The sequence below is a fragment of the Anguilla anguilla genome, chromosome 9 (assembly GCF_013347855.1).
Source record: "Anguilla anguilla isolate fAngAng1 chromosome 9, fAngAng1.pri, whole genome shotgun sequence".
Lineage (NCBI taxonomy): Eukaryota > Metazoa > Chordata > Actinopteri > Anguilliformes > Anguillidae > Anguilla > Anguilla anguilla.
In genome coordinates, this window is record NC_049209.1 from 17,555,282 (window position 1) to 17,568,521 (window position 13,240).

At 40.2% G+C, this 13,240-nt stretch overlaps 1 protein-coding gene across 1 annotated transcript; it reads right to left on the reverse strand.

Annotated features, from left to right (window-relative positions):
- Positions 1–538: 538 nt before the first annotated feature.
- Positions 539–12,035, reverse strand: LOC118234906 (lipase member H-like). Its single transcript, XM_035431758.1, has 11 exons — positions 11,845–12,035; positions 7,449–7,501; positions 6,543–6,919; positions 6,068–6,176; positions 5,637–5,738; positions 5,436–5,525; positions 4,491–4,658; positions 4,075–4,164; positions 3,334–3,442; positions 2,842–3,015; positions 539–2,372 (listed from the first exon to the last, which is right to left on the reverse strand). The coding sequence occupies exons 2-11, from the start codon at positions 7,498–7,500 to the stop codon at positions 2,291–2,293; spliced, it is 1,353 nt and encodes a 450-aa protein (XP_035287649.1). The 5' UTR covers position 7,501; positions 11,845–12,035; the 3' UTR covers positions 539–2,290.
- Between the last annotated feature and the right edge of the window lie 1,205 nt (positions 12,036–13,240).

Below are 13,240 nucleotides of genomic sequence, written 5' to 3' on the forward strand. Positions count from 1 at the left end.
CTGCAAGCAGCAATACATGGGGTCCAAGCAGGCAATCCATTCCTCCTAGGCTGGTGTATATGCAGGTTTTTGTTGTCACCAATTATACTAGACACAGTAGCTAATTACCTGAATCCATTAAAAACTGTGTAAATCTATAATTGCCCTAAGTTTCTATATGTCTTGGTGCCCTATGCTTTGGCCATGTACTGAGTCTATAAAGAAATCCCAAAGGGAATTGTCCTATTAAAAATGTCTGTCTGATTATCTCCAATATTCATAACTTGCATGGGGTGACCAAGTCTCACCATAATACAGAATAAGGAAAGGAAGGCAATTATGTGTCAAAATCACACAACACCACACATGTCACTGATAATGATTGTTTGGCCGCAGGGCCCACAGGCCAACAATGCCCTGCTTATACTGGGGACACACTGACAAATCAACTCATGGCTGGTGGCCATGTCACCACCTCCAACTGCTCCGCACTACATTTCACTTGTGGACCTGTTTGTAGGAGGTAGACACTAGTGAGCATTAAAAATAGAGATCACCATGCAGTCAGTTTCATATATTTTAACATACAAAACACCAGGTAATGTACAAATGGTATATTCTTGATGCGTCGGTGCATATACACTTGTAAAAATACGTCTGTAGAAACAATTAATATTCTGAGATAATGTTAACTAGCGAGTGATATGCAAAGTATTGTTCTGTTTCTATACTGTATCCAAATGTTATTTTAACAATCATGTTGTCCTCATGGTCAAAAATGACCATATCCTGAGTTTAAAAGCAGTAAAACCCCCTGAAATTAATTTTTTTAGAATGAAATTTGATTGATTTTCCTGTAATGACCCTACCATTAGAAAAAGTAGACATTGCCATTTTTATATTTTCATAAAAGTGGCACACCATCTGACAATGTACATTGAGTTACAAAAGTACAAAAGTAATGCTGAGTACAAAAATAATTACAGCGATTTGATAACTACTTATGGAATCCACTTTGAAGTAAAAACTGATTAATTTCAATAACAAGACCTCACTTAATAAATTCACCCACAAGCAGCTGTCAATCATACCAGATGAAAGAAAAAAAGAACCAGAAAAAAATACATTAAAAAGTAACAAATGAAAAAGGATAATATTTTTTCTCTCCTGTTATGTGCCTTCAGTAAATGTTGTATTCTACATAATTACAGCTGATAATATCAACTCGTTCATTAAATTCACATTTCATAGTACTACAAATAAAAGTAATTTTGCATAAAAAGATGTAGCTTGTATTTAATTTTGAGTATAGTGGGAAATACAAACAGGTATGTTTTTTGCATAAAACGGATTATTAAGGCGATACTAAGATAATGCGAATGAGAGCTCAAAATGGCCAATGACTTGGGAAGATGGAAAGGATATAATCACCAATATTTTGCACAACATGTAGTATAGTCAAAAAGAAAACAAAACAATATAAACCATAATATTAAAAAACATTCAGCCAAGTGTCAGCTGTGTAGCTCACATGGACTGAGGTGCTATGTATTGCCACTGGTATATATATTAATTTGATAATAAAAACATTCTCCTGTAGCTGTTGTCATTTTTAGGTACTGTTTCTACTGTTCACTATAATAGAAGGGATTTCAGAAGAGCAATTGTAGTTGTTCTGTCATTTCTGATGTGCATCACACCAAAAGAACAGAGGGAGTCTCCCCACACTGCCACCTGCTGTTAGACACCCAGATTTTTTCAGGACCTCAGATCTATTGGGATGGTAAATTACATCCTTGGCGTACAACCAAGTTTCTGTGTAAACTGTTGCATACCTACACAGCACCAGAGTTTGGTATTGTCATACCAGTGAAAAGTGGAACTGCTTTAACACTGCACATGTGTATGGTGAATATTAGTGGTTAGTGAGGAACAGTTTATCATTCACAACTTCATACATTTTTTAGCAGGAGTTACAAAATCCTGTTCTACATGACCACGTGAAGGATAACAAAAAATAAAAACAATCAATGGACAGTTACAGAAGTGAACTCACAGTCTGAAATAGTTAGAGGGGCATCAGGTCCTCAGATGATAGCGACCCGTGGTGCTAATGTCAGATACCAACCCACAAGGTGGTTGGAGATCAAGGCTTTGTGTTCACAACTGTATTCACCACTCTAGCTCAGAGGCAAGAGTCCTTAGAATCTGTGATTCTGGGATAAGTAGACAGTTCCCTGCTGCTGGTCCAGAAGTTGGATTCTTCAAAGTGCGTCAGACTGGATTCAATGACTTGCCCCATGTTTTTGTTTCAGAAGTCAGAAGTTTCACAGGGTATGGGTTTGAAAGAAACCTCCACGTTGTCCTCTAGGATGATGTCATACCGACAGAGTCTGTATGGAAGAGAGTCAGTAAATTTAGAGTCAATGCACAGCCAGGAAAGAGGAAACGGGATAAAGGAGAGGGAGAAGAGCAGGTTCAGTCACCACAGAGCAGAGAATGCCCATATGCCCAAGGGTATATGATGGTATATGAAAGATGGGTTTGCAGCTGGTTCATTCTTAGTATCGATAAAAATGAACCAGCAAAATAATGTGTAAAGGCGGATTGTAAGTAACACTCACAAACACTGTTTTCTGACACAAACACATGAAGGTAGAAAGTGAGACAATGATAACTGACATAAACATCACAGGTGAAACCATGGCAACAAACAAAAAAAAATTGGGTGAGATGGCAATAACTTCTGTAGAACGTTACCAATGTGGGGAGAGAGGGGTGTGGACAGTGCCACAGGTGAATGGATGTAGATGAGTAGGAGGAAGGTGATTGGACGCTGGGGAGCAGAGAGGGGCCACGGACCTGTCAGGGTGCTCCGGAGAGCTGAGCTGGAAGCGGAGCAGGCGCAGTTTGTAGCGAGGGCCGACCACGTTGTTCGTAGAGAACTGAAGAGAGACTTTTTGGACTCTCTGTAGGCTCTTGTCAAACTGGGCCAACAGTTGGGTAGTCTTGTATTGCTCAAACTTGGAGTATTTACTGGGAGAGACAAACAGAGTAAGAGGAGTAGAAAGAGAAAAAGCAAAGATAATAGTCAAATTAATAATACAGTATTATTATTCATACTCAACCTGATGAAAGTACTGTAGAAGCAACACTGCTACCACCACCATCTGATAATTCTGACACTGCATTGTTGGATTTAGAAAAATTACTGTAAACTCCCACATGCAGCCCATGGTCAATACAAAGCAATACATCTGCTGTGACCTAGGATAGCATTACTTAGAAACATTACAGTATTGTTGTTTAAAGTAAATGCTACACAAGAAATAGTGGATTGAAAGATTGACTCACTGGTTGATCTTGGCCTCTGCCACATCTGTTCCATTGTGGATCTTAATGGTGAGCACCCCCGAGAGTATGGGTTGATTCCAGGGCACAATATCCACCCTGTAGTAGGTCTCTGTCACAGAGGGAAACAGGGCAATCATCAGTTTGTCATTATCATCCATAGGGGCGACATAGCTCAGGAGGTAAGACCGATTGTCTGGCAGTCGGAGGGTTGCCGGTTCAAACCCCGCCCTGGGCGTGTCGAAGTGTCCTTGAGCAAGACACCTAACCCCTAACCCCTAACCCCTAACCCCTCTGGCGAATGAGAGGCATCAATTGTAAAGCGCTTTGGATAAAAGCGCTATATAAATGCAGTCCATTTACCATTTACCAAGGGCTGTGGCATCTGCTGGGACACTAGGAGCAGAGGCCAAAATGGAGGAGCTCTACAGACGCGGCATCCCTCAAGACCCATGTTGCAGCTAAAGGCCATACTGTGAAGTGCCTAGATTCAGTTAACATGCAGTTTAATGTGCATTGAGGAAGACTAGAATCAAATTATGTTTCATGGGCAGATATACTGTCAGGGAGTGTGGGCCATTATGTGAGATTGTGTATTGGTGCTCAGGTCAGAGAATGTACCAGCACCATGAGATGGTGTATCTGTGCTTAGATCAGAGAACGTGGCAGTGCCGTGAGATGGTGTATTTGTGCTTAGGTCACAGAACGTGACCATGAGATGGCAGTTGGTTGTTATCTACTCACTGCAGAAAGGTTGATTGGCAGTGGTGGAGAAGAATGCCTTTGTCTGGTTCAGATGCAGTATGGTGTCCTTCTGCTCACTAATGAAATAACCTGGTGGGAAAGGGAGGATTTAATATTCAGGAAACATATGTTGGAGACTACTGAAATCACCATAGTTTCAAAGGAAAATACTATCTTATATATAACACTTCCCCTATTAAATATAAGTGAGATATACCATTTCATATTAGGAATATATAATATTCAGAGAGCACAAATGGCTGTTGAAAAGTATAGCATGAAGTCATTTTTTTCTTATAATTAATTTTTTTCATTACACCTTTCGCTTTGGTTTTAGAATCCTGTCGTGCCATCTCTGATTAAGCCATCATATGCCTCTTACTGGCATATTTTTATGGAGTGCCTGCCTATCTCACCGAATACTGGGCAGGGAGCGGGCTTGAAGGTGTCACACTGTGTGCACTTCCCATCCAGGAAGTCATCGTAGGAGGAGCAGGGGTAGGCCGTGATGTTGCAAGTCTTATTCAGAGAGTTGAGAAAGAGGAATACGGACCGCTGGTGATCACACACAAAGTATTTCTTCCCTGTAGAACATGAAAGAGGAAGCTGCTCAGTAATCCTTCAAGTTAATGCTCCCAAAAGTGCCACAAACACAAAGTTTACCACATGGAGTGGTGTCATCACATCATGTACAAAAACAATTTCTTCCTGTATATGTAACTGCAAGAATGGAGATACTCTAAAACGACTGGAAAAAGTACAAAGCATACAATGGTCATACTGGATTCCAAACATTGTTCAAATGTGATTAATTTTCTAGGAGAAGAATTTATGACAGGCTGTCCAGTACAAAAATCATGTGAAAATCACGTGAAAACACGTGAACATCCATAACCATAATAAAAAATCTCACTTATAAGATGACAGCAGAAAAGATAACCAATGTTATTTATTTCAAGTCACATGTTTTGTTTTCACATGCGCAAAATGTAGTTCACATTTGAAAAATTTAGTCCCATATGAAAATGTGGAATTTTCATGAGAAATGCAAGTTTTGCATTGTGATTTCATATCACCTGTTTTATTTTCACATGGAAATAGAAGTCCATGCAAAAAATCCAATCACATGTGAACATACGTAATTCACATGTGGATGCAAATTTCACATGACTTTATGTGACCTTTTAGTTTCACATGTGAATATATGTCTTTTACATATATTCAAATTTCACATCATTTTTTCATGAGGGGTCACACATTACAGTACATGTACATCTATTTATAACTGCCAATAATTGCGTGCCCTTCCTATCGCTGCAGCATTCAAAATGTTAATATGAGCACATGTATTGCTGGTTAACCTGCGAAGATGGTCCTGGGACAGCCAGGCTGATCAGCTCCTCCATTAGCATAGAAATCAATGTGTCCCAGTGGTTCTCTGAACCCAAGAGCTGGAAAAACATAGAGCATGACGCACAAAAATTAATTGAAATTGATTGGTGCAAGTCTGTCTAAACATGACAAAAATGTTTTACAAAATATGATGCTTTCAAAGCATTTACCATCCATGTCAGTATGCAGAACATCTACGAACTGGGCGTCAGTAGAATCCAAACGGTCCTCTGGAGGGGTACCAGTGAACTGCGGTCCAGCAGGGTCCAGTGCTGATTGGGTGGAGCACAGAAGAGAAGCATGGAGATGAAATGAGAGGGGCACTGAGAGACTATGATGTGACAGGGTAAGGAGAAGTGAGCGAAAATTAGTGAAATTCGTTCACCACAAATTAATTGTGTCACAGTCTATGAAGCGAGACAAGGAAAAGAGAAAGAATGGTAGAAAAGCTGTGATCAGATTGGAAAAATTGACAAGAGGAGAAAAATAGGGGAGATGGAGAAAGGGAGGGAAAGAGATCTGAAAAAGGGGAAACTAATGATAGAACACGGACAGGGGACAGAGAGGGAAAACATACGACTGTTTTTTCTCTGTGACTCACCTGTGATCCTCCCAATTTGCCCTTTGAAATTTGCCCCCACAAAACCAGAGATATGTGCCCCTAGGCTGACCCCAATCATGTGGATGGAACTCAGGGAGGCCCCATTCTCCTGGACAGACAGAGACAGACCGAATGAGATCAAGAGAACAGAAAGACTCAAACTGAAAGAAACAGCACAGAGCAACAGACTTTGTGAAATCAACAGCCCAGACAACGACTGATAGACTGCAGGGCAACACATAGACATAATAAACCTAGAGGCACAGTCAACATCAGCAGGGACTGGTTAGTCTGCCAGGCTGGTCAAGGACTGGATACTACTGCACCAGACAGCCAGATGAGCCAAAATGTCCCCTGTTCATTCCCAGCTGTGAATAAGCAGTGCAGAATTGTATATAAGCCACTCTAGATAAGGGCCCATGTGACCCATACAGCTTCCCTCATTCACACACCACCCCCTTCCTCTTTCCCCTACCTGCATGTTCTGGATGAAGGCAGTGATGTTCTCTGCTGTTTTGAGTGTGTTTCTGACCGCAATGAAGTAGTTCAGGTTTGCAGCACCGCGATTCCAGTCCACCACCAGCACATTCATATCTTCCTGGGAGAGCAGCAACTGCACAATTTCGTCTATCCACACTGGCGGTGACCCCGTAGGCCTGTAGCCATGGATCACGAAGGTGGTGCGATGTGTCATGTTGAACTGGGGAGTTTCTGTGAAGTTGAGATGTGAGAGCTCCTGCCCACATTGCCCGGTCACCCGTGTGTACAGCAGAATCCTCACATGTAACGTGGTTCCAATGAAGGAGTCATGAAAGTGCAGGTCTGAGAACTTATCGCACTCTCTTGCCAGGCCTAAAAGAAAAGGAGCGTTATTAGCGTGTGTGCGTCTCCTTTTGAGTGTACATCCATGGATATGTCTAACCATCTTAGATAAGTCGCCCATATATAGCTCCCTTTCTGAAGTCCATGACCAATCTAAATGAATTGATTTGTTTTTCAGAGAATGCATTCATTTGATAAGTAAATAAAATATTTTTGACATGCTAAAATACCAGGTCTGACATACAATCTTTCAGATCTGATCAATAAAGTTCAGGCTATGTATCAATTAAAAGTTCATTGCACTTTTGCAAATTTTGGAAGCAGCAAAAGCCGACCAATACATCTTCAGTATCATAGCTAGAGGGCTCAAATGGGTTTCTAGTACTTTCTGTTTTTCCAGGGTGTCTGCAGTCACAGAATGATTTTCTGACTTAGCTTTCACTGCTGATCCTCTCTATTCCACCCAACCTGCTGGATACTCAACCCGCTCCAGCCTGTGTGCTGCTCTGACCGTGTAAGGACTCACTGTAGTCACAAGGATGAAAGCACTGCCCCTTACCTTTAGAGATTGTGACTGCACCAACCATACCCAGAAACCACCAAGACAACATCCTGCAGCAGAGACAGACGGTATGAATATATGGCAGAGCACTGAGCAGAGTGACAGTGTGCACAGAGACAGTATGTGTGACAGTATGCCAAATGCTGTGACAGTGGTCAAGAGTTGCAACAAGGTGTCAAAAGAGTGATTACAATTTATGCCCTTATTTTTGGTCTGCTACAGTTTGCTGTATCTTTAATAGGAAAAATGTCTTGGGTGAGTATGGAGGCTGGTTGCCCCTCCCCATGTCCAAAATCAGCGATAGACTTGCAACAAAATATTAATTTTATATATTGCCTCAATTAAAAAAAAAAAGATTTCTCCTTCCTGTTTTGAACAGTGACAGGTAGTTGTGAAGTGTGACTGAAAAGTTTGGTGACAGCATTTTGAGCTGGGTCATGCCATAGCAAGTGGTTTGACTGTGCTTCTGAAACAAACCAGTCAAGGTGGGGTTTTAAAATCAAGAGTTCAAGTAAAGGATTAAATTACCTCAGCCATGAATTGATTCATTACTTTTTTAAAACTACATTTCATTGAGATGGGGTTTATAACGCTCACAGGAATTAATCAGTGGGAAAATATGGTATGTGTGATGCCTCTGCTGGTTTAGATATTATTGCAGTGCACCACTGCCCACAATGACAGTTTATCAAATGTTAACCCAGGGTGGATTATTAACAGTCTCTAGACTTCAAAGGTTTTGTGTTTTTTCTTTCTTATTCTTCTTTTTCCTGCTGAAATACATCATCACAAATGCTCCAAGCCCATAAACAATACATCTCCCCATTGAACATTTAGCTAATTAAACATATTTAAACAAATACATTTGGGGCTGCCACAACTACTTTGCTGATGGCTCCCTGGTAATGTGTTTGGACAACTAAAAGGTTTGGGTTCAAAACCCACCTCAGGCTTGGGCAAACCTCTAAGTCGTTAAGTCGCAAGCTTGTAACTAATAATTGCTTTAAAATGATTGCTTTTGAAACTGTATAATCTTTGTGGGAAACCCATTTATATTTTTGAAATCCATTATCCATATAATTTCACATGCAGACTCCACATAACATCGCTTCATGACTACGGATTGTTTGTCTCCCAGTGAACACAAGACCGAATATAGACGGCATCTAGACATCCAAAGGGATGGCAATCTTAGCTGACAGATGTTTTCACCTAAACTAACTAGGTTAGCTCTATTTACCACTACTATTGTTCAAGTTTCACTCTGATTTTGCCTGGTTATGTTCTAGATGGCTACAAAACTGTCACTATCATGAAATGTGAAATAGCCAGACTATATGGAAGTAAAACCTGTGCTAAATTATAGTTAAATTCAGCTAACCTAATCTGTTTATATCAAAACATATGCTAACCCAGATGTCCACCATTTTAGATGTCTAGATTCAATCTGTATTCAGGCCTGTGCTTACTGAGCTACCTTCGACCACATTCTCTTCAGATGGCAAGATGAAAAAACACAGGGCCAAGTTACTTGAAATAATTTAGGAAACACTGGGTAGCCGCATTGCTTTGGAATACGGCTTGTTTGATTTGTGTGAGCTAAGGTAGTCAATGTTGTTTCTTGTAACTTGGCCTAATTTTGATGTCAGTACTTTTAATGGCGTGCCTAAATTTAACAAGATTATACTGCCTTATAGACAGTGCTTTGTATGTGTGAGTAAATTGGCATTTATGCGTTGAAAACATGTTTTTCTCCAGATATTTAGCCAACTGTAATAAGCAAAATAATCTAGCCTGCTATCAATACTGAACCTATTGAAGCTAAATAGTTAAATTTGTAAAGAAACTGAGCCAGTTATGCAATCCTACTAGTTAGCAAGCAGAATAAATTGAATAAACCGATTTACATCATCATTCATCATACAATCATTAATTGTACAATTACACTATTATATAGCGGCAGTGATGCAAACCACAAGAGCGCATATAATTGCTTGCATATTGGTGTGCCATTTGTGTGGGTGGTAGTGTAGTGTAATGTGTAAGGAACTGGTCTTGTAACCTGAAGGTCACAAGTTCGACTCCAGAGTAGGACACTGCCGTTGTACCCTTGAGCAAGGTACTTAACCTGCATTGCTTAGTACATGTCCAGCTGTATAAGGATGCAATGTAAATGCTATGTAAAAAATTGTGTAAGTTGCTCTGGATAAGAGTGTCTACTAAATGCCGGCAATGTTATGTGATTAAACACGAAATTCCATTGTTAGCTGTTCCCACTTATAATGCAAAGAGTTGTAGACAACAAATTCCCTCCCTTGCTGTGAAACCTGTACACGATGTAGGTTTGTCTGCTGGAAGGGACCAGTGGAGGGGGTCACAAGAATATACAATGGGAGTTGATTTGTGACTTCCTCAACAGTTCCCATGAACAAGGTGGGTGGGGTGCTCATGGAGAGGGGAAGAGAGAATGAACCAGTAGACAAATTTAAAGATGAGCAAAAAGAGAATGACAAAGATAGAAACAGAAAGTATTTAAAAGACAAAAATGAGGGAACAGAAAGCAAAAGGGAAACAGAAGGGAGGGAAGGAGAGAGAAAGCTTTGATCTGAGGATGTGAGCAGGGTGTGAGCGGTGTGCTTCTTGAGGACACCTTTTTATCTCATGCCCCCATCTTTCTCCAGGCCGAAGCAGTTCATGGAAAGGACAGATACATTACCCTGTGCCTCAGGCCTAATGGGACTGAAGTGGAAACAATGCACAACCTGTAGTATGCCATTATAAAGCAAATGTCCCCCACCTCGGGGACAATTGCCTCTCATCAAGGAGGAATTCAGAGACTTCAACTACCACCCTCTCAGGTACATAGGTTTCTCTACTTACGTCATCACTTCCTACACACCTAAACTTGGGGTAACAAAAGACTACTTTCCTCCATTTACCCCCTTCTCTGTGAACAGAATATCTGTTTTGTTTGAGGTTGCCCCCAATCCCTATGGTGAATTCAACAAAAGATCAGGAAATGTCAAAGTTAAGATAAGTAATGTTTTCAAAAGGTCTTATGGAATGTAGGCCCATTACTTGACAAAGAGAGTATTTAACACATACATTCACATGGAGTTCCTCTCCATCATATAATAGATGAATAAAGCATGAGGGTATTTTGATAAATACACCGTGTGATCACCCTGATTTAAACTAATCTTACATTTGCATTACATTTAGGCTTTCAGCAGAGTGACTTACAAAAGTGCATTCATGACGTTGACTAATGAATGAAATGCACTTTAATTTGTATATGGCTGCCAAACCAGAATGTCTTTAAATAAATGGAAAACCCATTCAAGTCATATATTATCACCCTTATCCAGAGTGACAAAGAGAAACACAGCACATTGAATTGCAGGCATTTAGCAGACGCTCTTATCCAGATCGACATACACCAGGTTTTACACAGCATTTAAGTTGCATCCATTTATACAGCAGCAATACAGGTTAAGTACCTTGCTCAAGGGTACAATGGCAGTCTCCTACCCAAAAATCAAACTTACGACCTTTAGGTTACAAAACCAGCACTGTACCCATTATACTACACTGCCATCCGGGTCATATGTACACAGTACATATTTATCTGTACATGAGCATCTCAAAGCAAGAGCATTTCGGTTCATAATTCCTCGCCCTTATAGCAATTTATTATAATATGCAAATGACCCATTCCTTTTCCAGCTGCTTTTCACACACACACACCCACACGCAATCAAAAATCTTCAGAATAGGCTTGAAAGTTCAAGTTTGAGGCCACTGCCATACATATACTATTGAGGATTCTCTAGCAGGGGGAAAAGATGTAACAAGATGTACACCTTCGTCATAGTCGTCAAGTTGTTTACTATTTCAATAAGTGGCAAAAAATTAAGAATTTAATTTACTGTCAGAGCCAATGAACATATGTTTTATTACAATACACAAATGGCTCCAGCACTTTTTTGTTTCAGGAACATCTTCTACAGTAACTTAGTTACCACACATTCCCCAACACCATGCATGTGTATACATGCGCGTGCACGAGTGTGCATATGCATGTGTGTATGTTCAAGGAGGACAAACCAGTTTCACAGTGAATTCACCTCACGTGAATTTTCTTACATCTCAAATGTCTATCCTGTTATGAAAGCTGCCGCACAATTATTTCTCTGCACTTTAATCCTCACCCAAAACACAAACGGCTTAGCAAGTGTACTTTGAACGTACAAGAAGCGGAATTACATGGTGGTAAAGAACAAGTTTTCCTCCTAAATGTCTAAAATTGCCTTTGAAAACAGGTGAGGCTTGGGATGTGGGTGACAACAGCACTCCAAAAGCACATAATGAACAATAACAAAAATGTTCTTACCTGGAGTGTGTGAACTGAGCTTGTGTGACACAGACAGTTGAGCTCTAGTATTAAGACACTTTCTATTCCTGTTCTTTGCTGTTTCAATTCTTCTGTGTCCTGATCTGGAATGTCAATCGCCTGTGTTGTTCCACAGGTGTAGTCTCACTACGGCAGCGAGCATGCCTAACCAGCCATTGCGCAGTCACTTCCACGGCTAACACCAGGAAGTAAGAGACATCAGAGTGACTCTTGTCCCCGCCCTTATTCCGTCAGCCTTTACCTTCTTTCCTTACGATTCTGACCTAGGCCAGAACTCACTCTCAGACCATTCCACTCTGAGCAACTTAATCCAGCTGCAATTGTGCATTTGTCTAGGGCTCACCTTTTTAGCTTTGATCTTCCGAACCTATATGTAAAGCCTGCACAGTGTGTCTGTTAGGGTGTGATCACTGGCTTCTCCATTCAGGCTGTCTGCCCACGTTAGAAAACCTGCCTTGAAAATAAGACAAGTCAAGGTTATTGATAGTGAAAACACATCCATACAAGAGGTTTTTTTGTGTTAAAATGTCATGTGAAACAATGTTCTTAAATTCTAAGAATATCTCACACTCTAACTGCTGATTTCACATAAGTTTTCATAATGCGCATAACAATAATAAGGTTGTGGAAAATTACATTTGAATTAAGAAATTCAGAAAATTAATTGAGTTCATTTATAAAACATTGAGGGCATTTTCAATAAATTTCCTGAATTACCTAAAATGAAATGCAATTGACTCCAACTTTGAACAACCCCTCACATTTACAACAGCAGAACATTCCAAGCATAAAGGTTTATACTGTGACTGTTCTTCTAATTTAATGCTCAGTGACAGTGAGATAATGTAATTATGGACTTGTAGGCCATAATTATGTATCTAATTCTGAACCATTATCCGGCTAACAATACAGTGCTTCAACGTGAGGTAGGTGCAAGAACAATTCATAAACTGTGGTTTGTATGGCTTACTGTCCAGCCAGTCATCAAAGCTTTAAGATTTAAAAATGTGATTACTTAAGCTGTCTCACTTTACTAGAATATATATCTCACAATGAGTGGTGGACTAAAGAAATACTTTTTAAAAGTACATGTATCTTTTTGATCATTTGTGCATAAAAAATAGGCACCAAGTATAAAATGATTGGGATGGCAGGTATGCCATCCTGCCAAGTTGCGCCTTGGTGGGGTGGCATGCCCCATACCCATACATTTTTTTCCTCTTCTTCTTCTTTCTTTCAAATACATAATTTACAAATGCTCCAGGCCCACAAAGAATATATCTCCCCATTGGACCTGTAGCAACATCAGCCAATTGGACAACACACATTGGACATATATACTGGGTAGCACGTTTGCCTACGAGGCTTTTGGATG